At 37.4% G+C, this 23,146-nt stretch overlaps 1 protein-coding gene and 2 pseudogenes across 1 annotated transcript in view; 2 read left to right on the forward strand and 1 right to left on the reverse strand.

The window, feature by feature from the left end:
* The window catches only part of UBE2R2 (ubiquitin conjugating enzyme E2 R2), a 90,986-nt gene extending 74,968 nt beyond the window's left edge, over nt 1–16,018 (reverse strand). The window contains exon 1 of the mRNA XM_016130216.2: nt 15,424–16,018. Coding sequence (XP_015985702.1) covers nt 15,424–15,600 — 177 coding nt within the window. The 5' untranslated portion in view covers nt 15,601–16,018. The remainder of the gene's footprint in view (nt 1–15,423) is intronic.
* LOC118600867 lies at nt 6,729–6,846 on the forward strand (annotated as a pseudogene).
* Nucleotides 11,909–12,027, forward strand: LOC118601485 (annotated as a pseudogene).
* Nucleotides 16,019–23,146: the final 7,128 nt, after the last annotated feature.

The raw sequence follows: 23,146 nt of genomic DNA on the forward strand, positions 1-23,146 counted from the left end.
CCTTCAGCCAATATACCACACACTGTCTTGATGAGCGCAGCCTTACAGCGCATCTTAAATGCAGATATAGTGAGTCTTCCACCCTTGTTGCTCTTTTTCAAAACTGTTTTGGCTATTATAGTTCCTTTAACTTTCCATATATAATTTTTAAAAACCAAAGCCATAGTAGCCATCTCTTGCATGGCTTCCTTGCCCTCCAGAAAATTAGCATTTTTACTGTTGTGCTTTATCTTGTCAAAACCAGTTCAAAACATCTTCTCTAAATACATTATGTAGATGTTTGTAACTTTTGACCCAATATATCCAGTATCAGAAACTTACGTGAAAAATGCACAAATATAGATATAAAAATGTGTTCAACATTAACACTGGTTAGAAAGCAAAGTAATTTTCCAGGTCCAACAAAAGGGAAAAGATTATATAATTGAAAGATGGAAATATCTTCAAAATGTTGTTTTTAAAAAAGAACACACAGTAATCCAATTTTTTAGATGAAATACAGCACATTTCAGAAGAAAATATATTAAAAGCATTATTCCTGGATAGTATCATTGCAATTGACTTTTCTTCTTCATAGTTTCAGGAACTTTTAAAACTTTCTACACTGAACATGTATTAATGACTTATAACTGAGGATAAACATTTTATTTTATAAAAAATGTCATTACCACTTACACAGTAAAATACAGGTTCCTCTGTATCAGCATGTATATTATTAGTATCAAGTTTGTTTACAGGATATAAATAATACACGTGATGGTGTTTTAGAAGAGTTTAGTCTAAACCCTACAAATTCTTCTACTGTCATTGACAGTGACAACACACTTTTCTCCATGCTTGTATTCATGTTTAACTTGACAGAATTCTAAGCACAAGCTAATATTTTAAATTACATCATTAATAAATAATACATAAGGAAAAGATGTTTGGAGCATGCAATACATCTGAAAAATGACTAACTTCCTTTATTCGAGCAGCCTTTATTCTATTTAAAAAACAAAACAAAAACCGTAAATGGACAAGGGACAAGTATAGATAACTTGCATAAATATTACAAATGGCTAATGACAGAAAAGATAAATTTCATTCACAATTTAAAAAACCACCAAAAAGGCTAATTTATCAGGACTGCAAGTTTTATAGTTTGCCACTAGCCATATACATTACATAATAGAATATAAATTAATATTTTGAAGGGTAATTTGATTATACAGTAAAATTTAAATAACATACCCTTTAATCCAGCAAATTCTCTCACAAAAGTATTAAAAGATATATAAAAAAAAGTCCCTTTCAGCTTTGCTTATACGTTAAAAATTGAAAACAATTTTTAATCAATACGGATATAGTTGAAGTATATCCTTAACTGGAATACTATACAACAATTAAATACTGATAATGGAAAGATCTCCAAGATAAACTCTTGTTTTTTTAAAAAACAAGATTAAGAATTATAGTATAACCACATTTACGGTTTAAAAATGCAGAAATGTTTGCATGTGCATAAAATATTTCTGGAAGGTTACATATCAAACAAATAATTTTCAGGGGTGAGAAAGAATTTCATAAAGCTTGAACTGTTTTTCTAGACTAGTTTAAAATAAAAATGATAAATGAATGCCCTTAATAAATGTTAAATGTTCATTACATCTTCAGTGTTATAAAATTTAAATTCCTGTATAACAACTGCATGATACATGAACTCCATCATGGACTTAGTATTTTTCTCCACCAAATCTACTAACCTGAATTTAAACAGCTCCATGTTGAAGCTAAGATATAACCAGGTCTTGCACAGGAAAGTTTAAGAATTAAAGCAGAGAAGAAATAATGTGGAAAAAACAAGTAGCTAACTAACTAGGTTTAGGGCTAGAACTTTCCATAATTACTTTATAACAAATGTCTGGTAACCTCCAGTGTTAAAAATATAGTAACTTTCCATTATTTTTAGCACTATAATAATATCCTTTAGTTTGTAAAAAAATATAATTATGACCAGTCCAATTGTGAATTCCTTAAAACTGAAGGCAGCAGTCAGGAGCTAAATATATTCAACCACCAACAAATACAATTTATTAAAAAGAGAGAAAACAAGTATTAGTGAAACTTTGAAGAAATTAGAACCCTCATACACTGCTAGTGGGAATGTAAAATGGTGCAGCTACTTTGGAGAACAGTCTGGCAGTTCCTCAAATGGTTATACATAGTGTTATCATATGATCCAGTAATTCTATTCCTAGGTAAATACTCGAGAAAAATGAAATTAAAATGTCCACAGTATTATTTATAATAGCCAAATAGTGGAAAAACCCAATGTCCAGTAATGATGAATGGATAAATAAAATTGTCCATACCATGGCACACTAACAAAAAAAGAACTGAAGTACTGATACATGCCACAAATTATATGAACCTTGAAAACATGCTAAAGGAAAGAGTCTAGTTACAGAAGAGCATGTATAATATTATGTCATTTATGTGAAATGTAAATCTATACACTTACAGGATAGGCAAATGTATAGTCACAGATAGTAGAATGACTGCCTAGGGCCTGTGGAGTAATGGGGAGTGACTACTAATGAGCATGGAGTTTCTTTCTGGATGATAAAAATGTTCTAAAATTGTTTATAGTTGTACAACTAAAAACCACTGAATTGTACATTTACATGGGTGAATTGTATGGTATGTAAATTATATTTCAATAAAGCTGTTATTTAAAAAAGGAAAATTGATAGTTTAAATAAGTTTTAATAGGCAAATCAACCAAATGCAATTGTGAACCTTACTTTTTTATAATTTTCTTAAATTTTCAATTACAGTTGGCATGCAATACTATATTAGTTTCAGGTGTACAACACACTGATTAGACATCTATATAAATCACAAAGTGATCACCCCAATAAATCTACTGCCTCTCTAACACTATACAGTTATTATGACGTTGGCTGTATTCCTTATGCTATCTATACTTTCTATCTCCATGAATACCAATTTGTACTTCTTAAAACCCTCCCCACTTTTTGCCAACCTCCTAAACCCCTCTTCCCTCTGGTGACCCTCAAAATATTCTCTTTATCTATGAGTTTGTTTTTGATCTTTAGATTCAACATATGCATGCAATCACATGGCATTTGTCTTCCTCTTACTCTACTCAGCACACTACTCTCTAGGTCCATCATGCCATATCATTCCCCATCCCCTTACTTTTAGGTCTGTGTGTGTCTTTTAATCTGAAGTGAGTCTTGTAGGCAGCATATGTAAGCGAACCTTGTTTTTATTTATTTATTTTTTTGCGCCTATAGAACCTGGTCTTCCTAGGTGGTCTCCCATGCAAGTAATAACCAGGCCCGATCCTGCTTATCTTCCGATATCAGACAAGATCAGGCATGTTCAGGGCAGCATGGCCATCGACCTGAACCTCATTTTTGATCCTGATTCAAACTAACTTAAAAGTATATTATGAGACAACTGAGGGAATCTGAACATTGGACATTAAATAATGTTAAGGAATTTATTATTATGCAAGTGTAAGACTAATATGATTATGTTTTAAAAGACTCCTTATCTTTTATGAACTCCAATATTTAAGGATGAAAGGATATGCTGTCAGGGGTTTACTTTAAAACAATTTAATTGGGGGAAGCAGGGGTAGAGGGGGAAGTATCCAAGTTTTCAAGAAGTCATTCATAGTAAATTTGGTCACAAAATATAAGCTGGAGTTCAATGGACTAAAGAGAGCAGGAGAAAAATTGGAAAGGGCATTCCAGACAGATAATAGCTTTTGGCAATAGCACTGTCAAAGATTACCTATCAGGCAAGAACAGAAAATACAGTTGGAAAAGTAAGCAAGAACCAGATCATGAAGGGCCTTGGATGCCACACAAAGGAATTTTTACTTAGTTTTGTGAAAGATGAGCTGCCAGTTTTTCTTTTTGGTGGGGACAGGTCAGTTTAGAGCTTTAGAAAGGTTACTCTGGTGACATCATAAACTGGAGAAGCATAAGACAGAGTAAAGAGGTTACTGTCACAGTTCAACTGAGTGACAACTGAGTGAACTTACATGGTGGCAGTAGGAATGAAAAGGGGCTAAATACCAGAGACCTGAAGTACTAAAAAGAATTAGATATGTGGAAATAGGAGAATAGCAGAAATAGCAGAAATCATCTGAACTGATTTCCAGTTTCCAGGCTTGTGACTGGGTAGACAGAGTCCAATATCCAGGAGAGCGAATATAGAAGCAGTTTATGGGAAAAGGTGGAGTCTAGTTTAGTATTTAAATCTTTAGTGTAAATAGGACATACAGGTGGAATTGTCTAATAGGCAGGCAAAAACTCAAGAGGTCTAATTAGAGACTGTAAACTTAAGTCTTTAAGACATATATGGTGGCTGGAACAATAACCCAGGAGAGCTTGTTTGTAACAATTCATACCAAAGAAATTAAAGCTATTTTAAAAGTTCCCTCCTACTCTACCTTGGTAAGAATTGCTTAATTTGTTCAAGGTATAAACATATTTAGGAGACTTTATACATGGAAGTGGGGGGAATTATGTGTATGTATTTGGCTAAACTTCACCGAAATTATTCTTTAACAAAATACATGTATGCAAACTTTATCCAAGTCCAAGAACAGCTATAAAAATGTACTTTCCTAACTATTCAGATTCTGTTAAAGTATCAAAATCCTCTGCTCTATAAGAAATTCTGCACTTATAAAATGCCCTTCTAGTCTGCTTTTAAAAGATCTAATGTCTTTTGATATTCAAAACAGGTTAAAAAGAATTGGGCTTAACTATTTTTGTTTTATTCATTAGATTTTCCAAATGAAGTTAAGCAATCTTCATCATGGGCCTATAAAAGTCAAGGTTGTTATAGCTGGCAGATTTTGCTAATGCCTCTCATTACCACTGTTCCAAAATTTTTAACCTCTCCTAAATATGTTTTATAATATTTAAATTGCAAGGTCCTAATTTGCTATACTACTATATAACCCAGATTTCAATCAATTAATTTTTAGCTAAACCTTCAGTCACCAAGAACATTAGATCTGAGGCAACCAGGCAACTACAGATAAAATGTTACTGATGAAAAAAAACTCAAATAAAAGACAATTCCTTTCCCAAAAAGAAACCACAGCTAGAGGAACTGAACGGTCCAAATATTTAGCCACTAGTGTACCACTAAGTTCCAGACTAGGGGTTGAATCACTTAAGGTCTATGGAAAAATTCAGATATCAGAATTTCTTGAAATTACATGCAGAATTTGGAGGGAGGAGGCTGCCATTCTCAAAAGATGTGACACTCTCCCCACCCCAAAAAAGATTTTAAGTATTACTCTTTTAGGTCCTATGTCAAATGCTATAAGGAAATTTAAAGACTCAGTGGAATTTCTTAAAAGAGCTCATAATCTAAGAGTTAATTTAGATTCATACACTATGATTCATCACATAGAAAAATTTTAAGTTAGAAATCATTGATTTCCTCAATACACATAACTTTTCCAGTTTTACCGCTTACTACCATTTTTTTTTTTATTCAAGAAACCTCTCTGTACATAACTTATTCCAGAATTTATCAATAAAAAATAACTTTGGAAAAAAGTTATATAAGAAAGGTAGAGACATCAATTCAAAACACAGGAAACGCTCTCCCCATTTAAAGTTCTATTAATACAAGATTCCTTAAATCTTTAAATTCTACCGAATTTCTGTATCTTCAGTATGACTTTTCTTTCCTTATCTAGGGAATTGTTATTCTTGTTTACAATAAATGTTAAAATATAATTAACATAAAGAACCCTGGGAATATTATTATTATACCTTTTTTAAAACATTAGCATTGATGTTTTTTCCACCAGGGTTAGTCCTTAAAGGCTTAAATATATCATTATTCCTACTCCTCTTTAGCTAATGGGGGAAACAGCAGTTAAGTGATAAGACAAAGATGGGCCTTTTCAAGTAATAAAGTTCTTTTTTTATATATTTTAAACCCAACTACCAGAACTCAAATGAGCTTTGCCTCCCTCGGAGGGCTGGCTACACACTCCCTCCAACACTGCGACACCACCACTGCTCAAAACAATTTTGGATTCCTTTTTTGAAAATTGTCTTCAGAGCCTATTGTACAACTTCTTAATGTCTTTATTAGTGGAAGGTCTTTACTTCTATAATATGAACTTTTGTTTAACATCCAAGTATGATTCTCAGATTTAACTTGGTGAATAAGATAATCTGAGTAATACAATTTTTTTAGTCAAAAGCGACTGAATATAAAGTATTAGACTAATTTTACATGTGCCTCTGCCAACAATTTCAAAAGTTTCAAATCATATGAAGGATATTCTTTTTAATTTTATTAAATTTATTGGGAGTGACACTGGTTAATCAAATTATATAGGTGGATATTCTTTTGAATAATACAATTTTCTGTTTTGTCTTATTACAGATCAGGTAAACTTAAACATCTGTTTTCCAAGCTTTAAACTACTGTTTCTATAAAAGATTACTACGTATTGTCCAAGTTTTTGTAACTTTGCCAATTCTTAATATTATCATAAATAGGGCCAGGGCTATTTTCAACAAGGTAGTAATCATTCAATTTTTACAATTTGAATTACTATGTATACTAAGTGTGCCACACAATCCAAATTATTTCCTGGGACTTATCCCTCAAATTAAGTATCAGCTGCCCATGCAGCAAATACTGCAAAAGAGGTAAATAAAGAATTATGAGTCTATGGCCATGTCAGCCTGAACAAGCCCAATCCCGTCTGATCTTGGAAGCTAAGTAGGGTCCGGGCTGGTTAGTACTTGGATGGGAGACCACCTAGAAGACCAGGTGCTGTAGGCGTTAAAAATAAAAAAATAAGGGGCTGTAAACTGAAAAGGTCCTTGCAATCTGTGAGGTCAACCAAGGGTTGCCTCACCTAAAAAATATTAAAACAACAATAAGAACAACAAAAAATTATGAAATTTAGAAATCCAAATACAGACTAGATACAACTATATAGTACTCACCTAAAGATTCTGGAATAGAGGTGAGTAATACCACTTAACATAATCAACTGTTAGAATAACAAAGTTTTGAACTGCTCAAGTTTCCTATGGTGCTTAAATATACTTGGAAAAGTATTAAAGCATTATTACTTTAAAAGCATAAACCAATTTGTACTAAAATATAACTCCATCATTCTCCTACCCCCCGCACCGTCACTTCAGATGTTTTATAATTTCTAATCCCAAAACTAGTTTTCTTAGATTTATATTTATCAACAGTAGCACCATCCCACTCTCCCCACTTAAAGTAATGAGAAAAGTCACTATTAAAGGAATTAATTTGGCAATTTAAAAAATCCTTCTACAACAATTTATCATTCTCTAATTCGAATAGTCCAAAAACAAAAAAATCCAATTTTTCCAATGAATTTAAAAGATATAAACTGAAGTCATCATAGCAATCTCTTATCATAATTTAGAAGCAGATAATTACTTTTATGAACGTGAAATTTAAATTTAAAATAGTCCTTTATAAAATGCTCCACAGGGACAGGAACATCAACATCATTGTACTCCACCTCCACATCTTGTCCCATTGGGTCTTCAGGGGCAATTACACATGGAGTTGTCACCTCCTATGTGATAACAATGCCTCTTATGCAATCTCTCCTAAAGTACCTACCTCAGGCTCTCGAGGTGTCAGTCTTTTCAGAAATATGTCCATGGTATTTTTTTTTTTCATCATAGACTTCCTTGTAAGTAGATAATGTACCATGAATATCCAACCTTTCAGTGTTGGGGCCCATGTTTTCCAACTTTTTCGGGGGCTTGTTGAGGTCTGTAAAAGCTTCTGCTAAACCCTTTCCTATGAGTTTTGTGGGTTCCTCTTTTTCTTCTTCATTTTCCCTTTCTTTTGCCTCTTCTTTAGCTACAGTGTTCCTGCTCCAGTTCCAACAACTCATTAGTCAATTCCTCAGGAACCACCTCCAGGAGGCTCCTCAATGTCATTCTCATCCACACCTAAGTTAAAGGTTCTACCATCTCAACATAGCATTGTTGATTTTTGCAACCTCCTCATGCTTGGTAAATCCTTTGAAGTCATAGATAAAACCTCTTGAGTGTCTTCTTCCAGATGCCATTCATACGCTCCTTGGTGATATCACCCCAAGCCCAAGCAAGGTTCTTGATACAGTCATAGATGTTGTAATCCTTCCAGAATTGCGTGTCTCTCTCAGTTGTAGCAATAGCCTGGACAAAGGTCATCCTCAGGTAGTAGCCCTTAAAAGCTGCTATAAGTCTTTGATCCACTGTTTAGAGGGAGAAGCCACATTGATATTCAGATGAAGATCATCAATAAAGAGGATGTCCGGGAGCATCAACGATAAGCAAATCTTAAAAGGTATGTTATTCTCCAAACAGTACTTCTCCATTTTGCTGGCAAAGCAATCCAGGAGGGCATCTTGGAAAAGGAGCTTGGTCATCCATGACTTTTTATTACTGACAATGTGTGCTTACTGATATGCTTGAAGGCCCTGGGATTCTCACCCTGCCATATCTAAAAAGGTTTGAATTTATAGCCTGCAAGATTGCCCCCATGCAAGAATGCTGTCCTGTCCTTAAAAGCCTTAAAACCTAGCACTGAGCTGGCCTCCTTAATGGATGAAAGTCCTTTCATGCACCTGTTTCCTGAATAAGGTTCACCCATATTGAATATGTGCTATAGCGAGTAATTTTCCTCCACAATCGGCACATCCAGAGTGTCCATAAGCACTCTGACTCGCCACTCACTTTTTCATTATGTAATGAATAACAATTCTTGAATCGTTTAAACCACCCAGAGCTAGCAGTAAACTTGACATCGTAGCTGGGTCCAGCCTTTTCTTTTAACTTTACAAAATTTTTGCTTTGGCTGCTATCATCATAGTGCTGAGAGGGTTTTGCTTCTGTGTCTGGTCTTCAATCCAGGTCATTAGAAGTTTCTCCATATCTGATACATAAACCCTTCTCGAATTTTTGTTAGACTCATTGCCTTCAATGAAGCATACTCCTTAATGGCTTCCATCACTTTGTTCTTCAAGACCGTAGCTATAGTGAAATGGGACGTGTCTGACTGATAAGCAATAACCATCACTGATTTTCTGCTTTTATAGTTCTTAATCACTCTTAATTTCATTTCCACGTCAATCGCTCAACATGGTCTCTTAAAGATACATTAGCAGTGTTAATTTTGTACACTTAGGGGCCATGATGACAAAACAACACAGGGTCAAATCAAACATAAGTGGAATGATGCAATCAAGAGAAGTGTTAAACATAAGGTTTTGAGGCTGCTGCAGGCACAATACGGCATACTGTTTTACTGTAAACATTTTTTTTTTTTTATAATTAGAAAGAGTATATTCTAAAACAATGGTATAATAAGTATATAAACTAGTAAGTCATTTATTATCAAGTATTATGCACTGTACATAACTGTATGTGCTATACTTTTATATAAGTCGTAGTGCAGGTTTACAACACTATAACACTATGATATCACTAAACAATAGGAATTTTTCAGCTGCATTATAATCTTATGGAATCACTGTTGTATATGTGGTCTATTGTTGACTGAAACGTAGTTATGCATGACTGTACAGCAGGTCTTCGAATAACATCATTTCATTCAATGTTATTTTGCTATAACATTGATGAGATGCCATAGGAATTTAACTCTTTTTGTATCAATTAGCCTATGGTAAAAATGTCATTTCACTTAAAGTCACAGAACCTATTAAAGACATTGTGAGGATTTACTGTATATGAAAATAATAGTAACCACACCCCGCAGGAGGATTATATGATATTCTTTGTAAAGTTTGTGTCACATAGTAAACACTCAACAATGTTAGCTACTGATGCTTCATTACTAAGGATAGTAGTGTGTATCTGCAATTAGATATGGTATTCAGTTTTAGCATGTTTTAAGTGCTCATTCTACTTACCTTGCCAAAAGGTTCACAGGAATTCTATTTATTTGTGTTATAACAAAAGCACCTTTATATTTGTTATTAAAACAAATTACATACAGGTGTTTAAAATGATTATTCACTTTCTATCTTACATATTCCAAAATCTGAATTTTCCAATTCTCATATGGAAGAATATTTCCCTAATTTCAAACTTTGGCAATCTGAACTAAAATAATTAATCATTCTATTTACTTCAGAATCAACTTACTTAAAGGTACGTAAATTCTGAATAACAATTCCTTGCTGAATAAAGCTGACATAAATTATTTCTGTATTGACAGAACACATTCAAAGGTCTTCACTCTTACTTGGACATCTATGTATTATATGTGAAACAGTCCAAAAGAAATTTAGGAACATAAAATTAAATCTTTAAAATATTATCTGCAGCAAGATGGAGTTCCGAAGTCTTAATCTCTGAATTTATAACTCTTCCTCACTGTTACTTTCGCAACAAGATGAGCAGAGGTGGACATTTCTTCGATGGCCTTTCACCTGTCTCAAACAGACTAAGACCACTAATACTAAATTGCAAAGATTGAACAGAATATTTTATCATAATACATTATGTTGACAAATGCTTTAACTGGGCTTAAATTTAATAGCTTTGATTTTAATTACCATTTACAATTGCATCAATAATACCTACGCCTCACATTTCCATATTTTAAAGCCTACACAAGGAATTTTATGAGATCATTTATAAAAGCTCTAAGGTTATCAATGTCCTTACACTTTCCCTTACTATCTGTAACGTAGTGACTCTTCTTACAGTGCTTTGCCTTTGATGAGTGCTCAATAAACAGTTGCTAACACGAATCTCTGAAAAAAGATATCAACATGCTGCAAAGAAAATATTAAGGCTCAAATCCTTTGTTCGAGAAGAAATAATCCTTATTTTATCCAATTTAAGACACTAATGCTGACATTTTATAAAAAAATACATCGGATTTAAATGTTCTCTCACAATTAGAATTCATTAAGTCTTACAGTAAGTGACACTGGTGAAAGTCTTTTCAGGCACCTGTTTCCTGAATAAGGAAGTTTCGTGCATATGGAATATTTGCACTAGTGGCAACTATAAAACTTCATAGATTCTAAGACACAGCTCAATTTCAGAGAAGTTAAAAACTAGGTAAATATGCTTCTTAGAATCAATATGGTAAAAGCATATTCTATAAAATACTGAGGTGCTATATTTTCAGGGTAGGGGGACACTGAAACTACTGTTAGTGCCCAGAACTACTGGACATTAACTATGTTTCCATTTACAATGTTGCCTTAGTTCACCCAGCACTCAAGCCAACTTCAGCTTCCTGAAAAGATTATAGCTAAAAGCTAAGAAGTATTCTCAAAGTAACAGAAAAAATTAAAAATTTTTTGACTGACTCATCATACAATTGTTTTTAAAAAATAGCATTACAATTATATTTTTAAAGTTGTTGTTTTTAGTTGTCTATCAAATCCTATAAAACAGGAAGTCTAAACTTGTCATGTTAACCCCTGAAAATATATACTAACTAGTTTATATGTCTATTTTTTTCCAGAGAAAATTCATTAATTTCTAAAAAAGATCGATACAGCAAAAAGACTAAGAATTACTTTCTTAAAACAATTCTTCCACCTACATGTTAAGAATTAGAGTCATAAAACAGAGTACACGATAATATGAAGGACATTGCCCAGCACAAGTTTTGTGGGGTTTTTTTTTTGGGGGGGGGGGGAGCCAGAGGGAGATAATTCATTATTTCTAAAACAAATGAAAATAATATATATATTCTTTATTTTTAAAGACTGTTATAAAAGAGTTTCTTTAACATAAACCAAAGTGTTAAATCTGATAAAGAAGCTCCTACTAAGGAAAACTTTGCGTATATAACAAATACTTTCTAAATAATCAATTTGGTCTATGTCCATGCTACCCTGAACAAGCCTAATCCCGTCTGATCTCGGAAGCTAAGCAGGGTCAGGCCTGGTTAGTACTTGGATGGGAGACCACCTAGGAAGACCAAGTGCTGTAGGAGCAAAAAATAAAAAAAAATAAGAGATTGTAAGCTGAAAAGGTCCTTGTGATCTGCGAGGTCAACCAAGGGTTGCCTCGCCTAAAAAATAAAAATAAAAATAAATAATCAGTTTGGAGTTTCTAAAAATGGAACATACCTATCATTTGATTCCCTCAGAATATTGAATGAAATCAAAACTGCAAAAAGGTAACTACTGTACTTAAGCTTTGTGTATCATTTAAATTTTTATGTTATGTGCATCATAAAAGAGCAACTCTCACTTTCTGATCTCTAAACTCACTGCTATCATGGTTTTAAATAATTAATGCAGGAGGTTCTATATCAAAGCAGCTACATTAAGTTAAGATCATTACCAAGAGTTATATGAAAAGACAGTTCTTTTTAAAAGAATGGGGGTGAACTTGTTAAAAGTCATTATTAGCTGCTGACTCGATCAATAATTCATTCCTCCCATACCATTATAAAATTCCAACTTGCTCCACAGTTTTAATGTTCTTGCTGTTCTAAGACAGCCATCCCCAACCTTTTTGGCACCAGAGACCAGTGCTCCTATGAGAATCTAAACCCTGATGATCTGAGGAGGACCTGAAGCAGTGATGCTAGTCTGGGAAGCAGCTGTGAATACAGATGAAGCTTCTTAGCTCGCTAGACTCTTACAGTGCAGTCCGGTTCCTAACAGGCCACGGACCAATACCGGTTTGCAGCCCAGAGACTGGGGACCTCTATTCTAAGCCATCTCCTACTTTTTGTTTTGTAATGATTGACCCTTAGAAGAAAAATCAGAGCAGCAAAGAAATTGACTTGGTATGTCAATGAGATCAAGAAACTGGAACTGGACAAAAAGATACCAAGGCCACAAAAAGATTTTACAATAAACAAAAAAATAAACACAAGAAACTATCTTTGCCCATTATACATACATAATACTCTCCAAAGCTAAGAATCAAATGGATTCAAGATATTTTTAAAAAAACAAAAGCAGGATGAATCAGAAAATTTGGGATATATAGGTCTCACTAGTCTCTACAACAGATGTCACAGTTGAACCAAACCGAAGCCAACTATTTCATAGTAAAATGATCAATTAGAAGCCTATTTATTAATAGATAAACGTTTAAAAAGTTACATTATGAAAAATTTTAAAAAGCTGCACTGCCTTCAGGAACTATTACGCAAAATAGAGAAGAGTTTAACTAGAAAATAAATTATACTAAATGCTGAAGAACAACGAATTGATAAGGGAAAACAGTACTGGTAGAGAGAAAGTTGTGCCAACTTTTAACTGCAGCTGTATTTTTTTTTTTTTTTTTGGTAGCAGGTCACACTAAAAGCCTTGTTTTATAACAAAAGCAGTGAAATAAAAAAACAATGGTTTTAAACCTATCGCCAGTGTTAACTGCTCAGAACCATAATTTTGTCTGTTCCCAATTAAGAATTTGGGGATAAAAGGCCAAACAATAAGGGGAAAATGAAATTGAATAGAAGACTAAACACAAGACTAAAACATAAAATCAGAACTTTCATACATTTTAAATGTCACAATTAAAGGTAAAAACACTCAAAGAAACAACACAAAAAAACTGGTAATTAAATCATTCTTTTAAAGAGGGCTGAAATTAATAAGCACTTACTGTAAATGAGTGTATGCTACAGGGAATCCTCTTTACATACTACCTATTCCAAACTGAGGGCATCCACACTCCTTTCGCAGTTACTTAAACAAAAACATAACAAACCAAAAACACAGTTTTTTAACAAACTCCACTGGAGTGATATTATTCTAATTAGTATCCATTTACCTTGACTATCAATTGTTCCAAACATTATTTTGGAAATTAAACTCCACTAAATTTAGCCAGTAAATTTTGCTAAATAATGCTTTGCTAGAAGTTATAACAAATTCCATTTTGTGCAACTAATTTTTCCAGTATCTAAAAATATGTATCACTGACAAGAGAAGGTTCCTAAACTAATAACTTGTATGTTTACTTAGTAATTTTAAATATCTGCATCTGAAAGTACTGCATATGGTGTCCACAAAAAATGAGGCATTCCCCTATCAATTCTTCACATTATCTACAAACTTGACCCAATTCCAAACCTGAAACAGGCTTCTACCTTTAGAAAGATAGAAAACAAAAATTAGGTAGTCCTAAAAATAAACATCGTAACTCCATGACTCAAGATACTCATTTAAACCTTTTGCCAAGATAGCCCCTCCCGTCAAAACACACTACTCAGTGTTCTATTTGACTTAACTTTGGAAATACAAAAATTAAATGGATTCCTAAGCACTCAATTCTCTGTCTCTGCACCATTTAAAACATTCAACCATCAATGTGTGATTCGTCCCTTCGAAAATGGTAAAAGAGAAAATTAAAAAAAAAAAAAACAACTTAATATCTCCAAGTTATTCTATCATGGGATTAAAAAAAACCACGACTGAAAAATAACCACTATTCTAAAGTCATGGGAAACAATGGAAACATTATCTATGGTCCCAGTCTACGGAGCAGTCCTACTCAGTGAAACCATTTCACCTCCAATGATACTTTTAATCTGTGAGACCACTCCGTTTGCTAGCGTTAGCCACCTGAGCAAAGGGTTTCAATTTCGTCTCCCTACATAACAAGTTCCACCCTCTGGCTATTTCTACATAAACAGCGGCAGCAACAACAACAAAGCCAGTAAAGTTAGTGGCAGGGTGAGGACAAAGGGCATTTTGAAACACCACAGAAGTAAATAGAGAATGAGGACAGAAAGAGGGCTTAAAGTTCCCTCAAATGGAAAAGACTAGAAAATGCAGGTATCCTTGTTTACCGACCCTAGGTTCCTGTTCTTTATTACCGCCACTGGAACGCAAAGTTGGAACTACTATACTACTCCGCCAGAAACCCATTAAATCCTCAAAATGTCAGGTCACCAGGCAGCCTATGGAATGACAGGCTACTACCCCTCCCCCACCCCCCCAAAAAAGAAAGGTCCAATCCAATAAGTGCAGGTCACTCTGCCCTCTGGGACAGTTCCAGCCTGCGCAGGGATGGTCCTGATAGGAGAACGAGAGGAGAAAATACAGACCACCTTTCTTCCCATACACCCTCAGCTGAAGAAACAAAACAAAGACAGCCACCCTCCTCCCCTGGTCGCCACTACCCTAGCCAGAGAGGCTTTCCTATTTCCCGGTGCAGTCTGGCCTCCCGCCCCCGCCCCTATGACAAAGAAAAGGCACTCGGTGAGCAAGGCCTTCCTGCCTCCCTGGGTGGGGGAAGGGGGCTGCCGAGGTAAGGAGGCCCCTCCGCTAACCCGCGCTCACATTCTTGGCCCCGAAAACAGACAAGCGCGTCGGGGAGCAAAGGCCTCCGCCAGGGGAGCCTAGTCTGGGGGTGGGGGGGATACCTTGAAGTAGCCGCCTTCGTAGAGGGTGTTGGGGGGTCCGAAGATGGCAACCTCCCAGTTGTAGAGGTCGGACTCATCCACCAGGGTGATCCGGAAGCCCTCCACCGGTTCCTCCTGCAGGGATTTCAGCTCCAGCATCAGGGCCTTCTGAGAGCTGGTCATCTGCTGCTGGGCCATCGCGGCGGCGGCGGCGGCTGCAGCGCCGGCCGGGGCCCCAGTCCTCACGCACCGGCCGAGCCGGACCAGGCCCCACCCCTCCGCTTGCCCTCGGGCCGGGCCGCACCGGGCCCCTGTCTTTACACACCCGACGAGCCGGACCAGGCCCCAGACGGCCCGTGGGCCGGACCACGTCCTCTTCACACACGACACAGGCCGGGCCTTCTCCCCACACTCGGGCCAGGTGGGGGGAGGGGTTGAGGGAGTTAAGGAAATTCGTTCCCGGTCCCGGGCCTCCCCCCCCCCGAGGGGGCCTCAACTTGGGGGGGGAGGGAGAAAAGGTGGAAGCGGAGGAAGGCGACGGAGGTCCGGCGATGGTGAGGGGAGGGGGCCGGGCCGGCCCGGGAGCGCCGCGCTCGCTTGCCCTCTCGTTCTCCTCAGGGGCTGCCGGGGCCGGAGGGCACGCGGGGCCGAAAGGCGGGGGGAGCACGGCGCGCAGGGGTCTTGCGGCGGCGGCGGCGGCGGCTGCGCGGGGGGAGGGGCGACGGCGGAGGAGGAGGAGAAGAGAGAGAGCGCCTCGCGCCGCGGGAGCGACGGAGCCGAGAAGGAGGGAGGAAGAGGAGGAGGAGGGGCGCGCGCCGGGAGAGGGGCAGCTCTCGGTGGCTGGCGGCCCGACGCGCTTGCGCGCGCCCCTCCCTCCCCCGCCCTCGTTGTCGTCCTCCTTCTCCTCCCACTTCCCCGCCTCCTCTCCACCGCCCAGCGCGGTGGCGGCGCTTTGTGACGCCGGCGCGTGTACCCCACCCTTAAAGGGCCAAGCGGTTGTGGAAGCCGAGGGTGGCCTCAGGGAATGCCCTTGGCCCCAAAATGACGGTTATGCGGCTTGACGCCCTGGTTCCCGAGGTGCGCCACGGATGGGACCTTTGGTCCTAGAGCCATCAGCTCCCTGCTTCCCCTATGTGTATCCATAGTCCTCAGCCATCCTCCCAGGCCCCTCCCCGTAACACAGAGTACGTTGTCCCTGCACTCGGTAGATGCTTGACAAGGATGTGCTGAGAATGCGGGCCTTATCGGTGGAAACAGGCGTCCCGACAACTTTTCTGCAGGTTCAGCCCTCACGCCAGTGTGTCCTTGGAAGGCAGTGTGTCACTCATTTGGGGAGCGGAGGGGCGGGGGGGGGGGGGCGGGGACAGTTTCCATCCAGAAATGGGGAAGGCAGGCCAATTTCTACTTCCCTTCTTAACTACAAAGAGGAAGCTGTGGGAAATAGAGAAATAACCATACGGACTGAACCTGGGTTCCTGGCCCTTCTCTCTGTGATTTGAGACAAGTGCTCTGGCTATCCTTCCGTTTACCCATTTGTAAAATGAAGTACAGTTGGTGAACTTTGACCCCGTTATAGGTTCTTTCAGCTCGAAGGTCCAACTTGGATGCCAGGGACTTTTAAGATAATCATGCAAAAGTGAGATGTGGAGACAGTCTTCAGTCCTCATGATTTAGATAGAATACTCCTTTCTTTCAGAATGTCATATCCTATAATAACTGCCTAAACATGTCCTAGAAAATCCAAGATACTATGAAAGTTTCACACACTTAAAATTTTAGGATCAAAAAGATCCTTGGTTTCAACCCTGGCTCTGCCATTTGTATTATATTATACCTCTCATAAGCAGTTATAAAGATTAAATGAGATCATCTATATGCAAGGTTTTAACACTGGCACATGGTAAATTATCCATTAATAGGAACTTTAAGGAAGAAAAAAATAATTTAAAGGCAAAGCTGTATTCTGGATACAACCCCCTCCATAATTTAATAGACTTTTTTTCACAATAGTTTTAGATTAATAGAAAAATTGAGAAGATAGTACAGAGAGTTTCCATATTTTCCCAGAGGCACCCATTTCTCCCAATTATTACTATAGTACATACATTATAATTAATGAGCCAATATTTATATATTACTAACTGAAGTCTTTACTCATATTTCCTTAGTTTCCTTTTTCTGTTCTAGGATCCTATCCTGGACACCTCAGTATTTTTAGTTTTTGGGTTTTGTTAGATTCATCTTGACTCTGACAGTTTCTCGGACTTTCCTTGTTTTTGATGACCCTGAAAGTTTTGAAGAGTACTACTCAAGTATGCTGTATAATGTTCCTCAAGTAGGATTCGAAATGCTTTTCTCATGATTAGAGCAGGGTTATGGGGTTTTAGGGAGAAGATCACAGGGGTAAAATAACATTTTCATCACATCATATCAAGGGCACATAATATCAACATGACACCAGTGTTGATATTGACCTCAATCACCTGGCTGAGGTAGTGTTTCAGGTTTCTCCACTGTAAAGTTACTCTTTTTATCTCCTTTCTATACTGTACTCATCAGAAGGAAGTCTGTGCAAAATCCACACTGAAGGAGCCCCTTTATTGTTGTTTTCTCAGAAATGAGGTCTCAGTATTTTAAAGAAGTCATTCCCTAGCTCCCAATTCTATAGGTCTTGAGGCTGTACTCCACTGGACGTAGAGTTCACTTCAGAGGAGGAGGAGTATTTCAGTCAATGTAGCCCCTGCTCCAAAAATAATGGTATATGACTGATTCTGACTTCCTCTCCAGCACTCAATTTAGAGACAAGAAGATTGCTGACCTGGAAACATGAGAGATGGTGTTGACACCTTTAATAACAAGGCTGTGAGTAGACAAATAGACAGAAAATTCATCTTCAAAGCATTTCACCTACATAAACTTGTCACAGCCCCACCCTGACCCAGAAGTTGGTAGATCTTTAGCCTAACCCACTGGAACATACACCTGGCACTCAGACCAGAAGTTGCTCCCTGGGCTCAAATCTACCCACAAACTCATACTAAATATCAACAGTGGCTATGGTGCTATGCTAGGTCACTGATTAAACATACATCTGTCTGGGAGGCTGACAGCCAAGTATGTTAATGAGTTGTGTGCTTAAGGTCCTTCATTCTTAGGTCAGAGGAACTAGAATTCCTCAGAACTTGTCTCATGCCTTTTTATCTTCGCAGGTAAGATATTATTTATTAGTAGTTTGCAACTGTGTCTTCTTCATCCCTGGATGCTCAGTGACAGCACACTGTCTGACATAAAGTAGACACCAAGTAATTGTCCTCATGGGCTGGCAACTAAGGGCAGGAAGACAATCAGTAACAAAACAACAGCCATCACAAATTGAACCACACCCTCCACCTCCATGTCTAATAGGAGCTCTCGGACACATAGTAGGTGTTCAAGATTATGAAGTCCATAAGGACGACAGGTCTTATTCATAAGCATACACAAGCTACTATAATGTTTGGCAAATAGTAGGTACTTAAAATATATTTGTCGAAAGAATGAATGTCAGAAACAGCTTCCTAGAGCTTTCTCATATTGTTTCATAAGTGATTGACTTGATTGATTGGTGCCCTCTGGTGGTAGAGAAAATAGGATATTTATTCTTGTTCTCTATGGCATCACCTGGTACTCTACAGCCAGGTAAAAGATATGGAAATCTTGGCAAAATAAATGAGAGGGAGGGGGTCTTTGCTTTAAAAAGGACAATTCTGACCTTATAGAATGACTTTTTTTTAAGGGGCCAACATTTTTTTCATTCTGCATACGTTAACGCATGTTAAGTATTGAATAGTACTCTTAAGGAGCCATGATCATCTTTAATAATAATAGTTAACATTTGCTGTGCATCAATAGGTAACAGGCTCTTTATACACAGTATCTCATTTAATTTTTACAAAAATCCATGACATGGTGATTACTAGAATATCTATTTTGCTGATTATAATAAACTTAGAGAGGTTAAGAAAGTCACCCAATGTCAGTGAGTAAATAGCAGAACCTGGAGTTGAACCTTGGCCATCCCACTTTAGTATGGCTGCTCTCAACCATTATGCTGTAATATTCCTTGTCTAGTGTGCCCACAGCAATGTGTGCATATCATATCACCCCAATTTTATACTGCAATTATTTGTTTACATCTTTCTCCCAGCCTCCAAGGTGCTCTTAAGAAATAGACATTTATTCATTCAACAAATGTTTAATTACCTGTTATGTGACAGGCCCTGTGCCAAATGCCAAGGATATAGTAGTGAATGAGACAGAAATGATGGGTCTTGCCCTCATAGAGCTTACGTTGTAGTGGCTGATACAGAAACAGACAAAAACAAGTAATTTGTAGACTAATAATACCATTTCATGTTTTGGTGAATACTAATGAAGGTGATTAAAGGGGACCTAAGGCTGAAAATGTTGAGGTGGTTGCAGTTTTTAGATGAAGGCAAGGCAGGGGCAGAAGAAACCTCTGGGAGTTTATATTTAAATTAATAGAAGGACCAGCCTGTGAAATGTAAGGGCTAGAACATTATTCTAGGTCTCTGGCTTGTGATCATCATGTCCTATTTATCTCTTTATCCTTGACACTGAACACAGGGCTTGACATTTCTTGTTATCCAATATGGAATAAATGGTTGACTTATCTCTTGGCTCTTTCTTCTTCCTCAGACGTCAGTGGTGCTACTTCCTCCTCTCAGTTAATTCAAACTCAGTTCATACTTCAAGTCTTAGCAAAGCCCCATCTCCTCCAAGAAAGCTTCCTTAACAATTAAAACATTCTTCAGCCGTAAAGAAGAAGGAAATCCTGCATTTGTGACAACATAGATGAATACTGAGGGCATTGTGCTAAGTGAAATAAGTCAGATAAAGAAAAATACAAATACTGTATAATCTCACTTATTTGTGGAATCTCAAAAAGCCAAATTCATAGAAATAGAAAGTAAACTGGTAGTTGTCAGGGGCTGGAGAGAGGGGCAAATTAGATGACATTGTTTAAAAGGTACAAACTTCTGAGGATCTAATGCACAGCATGGTGACTATACTTGATATTATATACTTGAAAGTTGCTGAGTAGATTTTTCTTCTTTGATTCTGTTTTATTGACCTCAGAGCACACTTTGGGTGCAATTAAAAATACAAACACGATGGGAACTGAAACTAGATCCAGGATGGGTCCGTAGAAGAATTTCCCCAACCAACATGGATTTATACAAAATGCCAGAAGAAAAAATGAGGCAATCTAGTGCTGAGTCCAGGGGTAGCCAGTTGGCAGAGGAGCAGTCAGTGAAAGGGTAAGTGTATCCACACTTATGGCAAACTGCACTGCCATTAGTCAGAATTAGTTTTCCATCAACAAGCTCCTGCTCAAGTGTTGACTCTTGCATGTCCCATTTCTGCATGTGGATAGTTTGCCCCCATCCAGTGTCACAATGGACTTGACTTTCCTGTTTTCTGCTGTTGTCTCATCGAACTCCACCCCCAGCTTGAAGCTGACCTCCACATTCTTAAAGGTGCCGTGTTTTTATGATGACAGTATCCTCGTTTATTTTGATAATTGTGGTAGGCTTGGTCATGTTGGTCACCTGCAAAATCCACATCATGTAGTCATGCAGTCATCGGAATTCTTGCTGTCTACAAGCTTCCAGGTGCCCGCAAAGGCGTCCACCATGGTGAAGCTGGACTAGGCTGCCTGCCTGCTGTAGCTTCCACCTACTGCCTTTTCTCTGACCTTAAGAGCAGATCTTAAATGTTACCACCACCACCACCACCACCCCAACAACAACAACAACAAATGGTTATTATGTGGGATGAAGGATGTGTTAAATGTGTTAACTAACCTAACTGTCGTAATCATTTTGCAATATATATGTGTAACGAATCATCACATTGTACACCTTAACCTAAACAACGCTATATGTTAATTATATCTCAATAAAGCTTGGTGGGGGAGGGGAGGTAGACAACACATTCTGAGCAAGCGGCAAATTCAAAGACCCAGAACAAGAAAGCACAATGGTCAAAAATTCCAAATAGTTTAATATGGCTGGGCATAAAATTTGACAGAAACAATGGTAAGAGACAAGGCTGGAAGATTGACAGTTATATTCATTCATTCATTCATTAAGTAAACATTTATTGAGTATTTACAGTGTGCAAAGCACAGGCCATGTATATCTGGTTCTAGTTTCCATGGATTCAGTCGAGGGCAAATTGATGGATAACCGATAAACAATCAAAAGTACTTTTTAAAAAAGTGCTAAAAGAGGAATAAATGAGAGTGATTGGATAAGGGAAAACATTTCAGATTTGGTGGTTGGTGAAGGCTTAACTAAAGAGGTAATATTTATTCTGAGAGCTGAAGGCTGAAAATGAAAAAGGTAAACAAAAAGCATTCCAGGTAGAGCAAATGGTTTGGCTCACATCTCTGTGGTGGGGGAAAACTTGATACAACCAAGGAATTAAAAGAAGGCTGATGTTGCTGGAACTAAGTGAGCAAGGAGTGGAGTTATTAAGAGAAAGGATGGGATAGAGAGGGACCACATTTATTGTGGTCTTGTAGAAGTTTGTATTTTATTCTAAAAACAATTGTATTGACCTTAAAAATAAAATGGTTAAAAAATAAATAAAACAGTTTACCAGCAAAAATGGGAAAAACAAAACATTGCAATTCAGGACACGCAAGCTATAGTAAAAACCATGGACAAGCTCCTCAAGCAAAGAAGAGGAGTGTTATTTTATGGAGAAAAAGGAGGAAGTCGGGGGGGATTATTTTTGAATAAAAATCTGTTAGAGAAAAGCATGAATTCAAGGAGAAGATGGTTTCTTATTGGCTGAGTACTGGGATAGTTCATTTCTTGTAGACGATGCACTGTAGAATTTTCCATTTCAGTCTTATGATTCATGATTCTTTTGTCAATTCTTCTGTTGGGGCCTGTAATTGACAATTCTTCCAGTGGTATTTTGTGAGAGCTTCCCCTTCTGGTCTCCTGACTTCATTTTAGTGAGGTTTCCCTTTATAAATTTTTATAGGAGCCACTGAGGAATTTTTAAAAGGAGAGTGACATGATAGGATTCTAGTTTTGGAAAACTCATTCTGGAAACTATGTGGAAACAATTGTAGAAGGACAAATCCACTTTTGTGAAAGTTCCTCTAAAAGCTATTGCATAAACTAATCTATGCTGTTAGAAGTCAGGATAGTGGTTACTGTTGGGAAGGAGTAACCAGAAGGCAGCATGAGGGGAGTTTCTTTTCTAGGATCTGATTACATGAATGTTTGGTTTGTGCATATTGAAACTGTACCCTATGTGATTTTTCTATATGTATATTGTACTTCACTAAAAAAAATTTTTTTTAAGAAAAAGCTATTAAATGAAACTGTTCTATATTCTTCAAAAAGGTTGTTATAAAAGACAAAAACAAGAGAGAGAGAGAGAGAGAGAGAGCGCGCGCATGCTTAGGAAATGTTCTAGACTGGGAGAAAATAAACATGACTAAATTGATGCATGATCTTGCATCAGGAAATAAAATGCTACTATGTAAAGGGTATTGGTGGGATAATTGGCAAAATTGGAATACGGACTTCATATAATATTGAATTAAGGTAAAATTTCCTGAAATTTATAATTGGACTACGATTATACGTGCATTCATTATATTAATATTGCAACGTTTCAGTAGATTTGGAAATATTAAGAAGCTGGATAAAAGCCATTA

This window comes from Rousettus aegyptiacus, unplaced genomic scaffold (genome assembly GCF_014176215.1).
Source record: "Rousettus aegyptiacus isolate mRouAeg1 unplaced genomic scaffold, mRouAeg1.p scaffold_m13_p_3, whole genome shotgun sequence".
NCBI classification, from domain to species: Eukaryota; Metazoa; Chordata; class Mammalia; order Chiroptera; family Pteropodidae; genus Rousettus; species Rousettus aegyptiacus.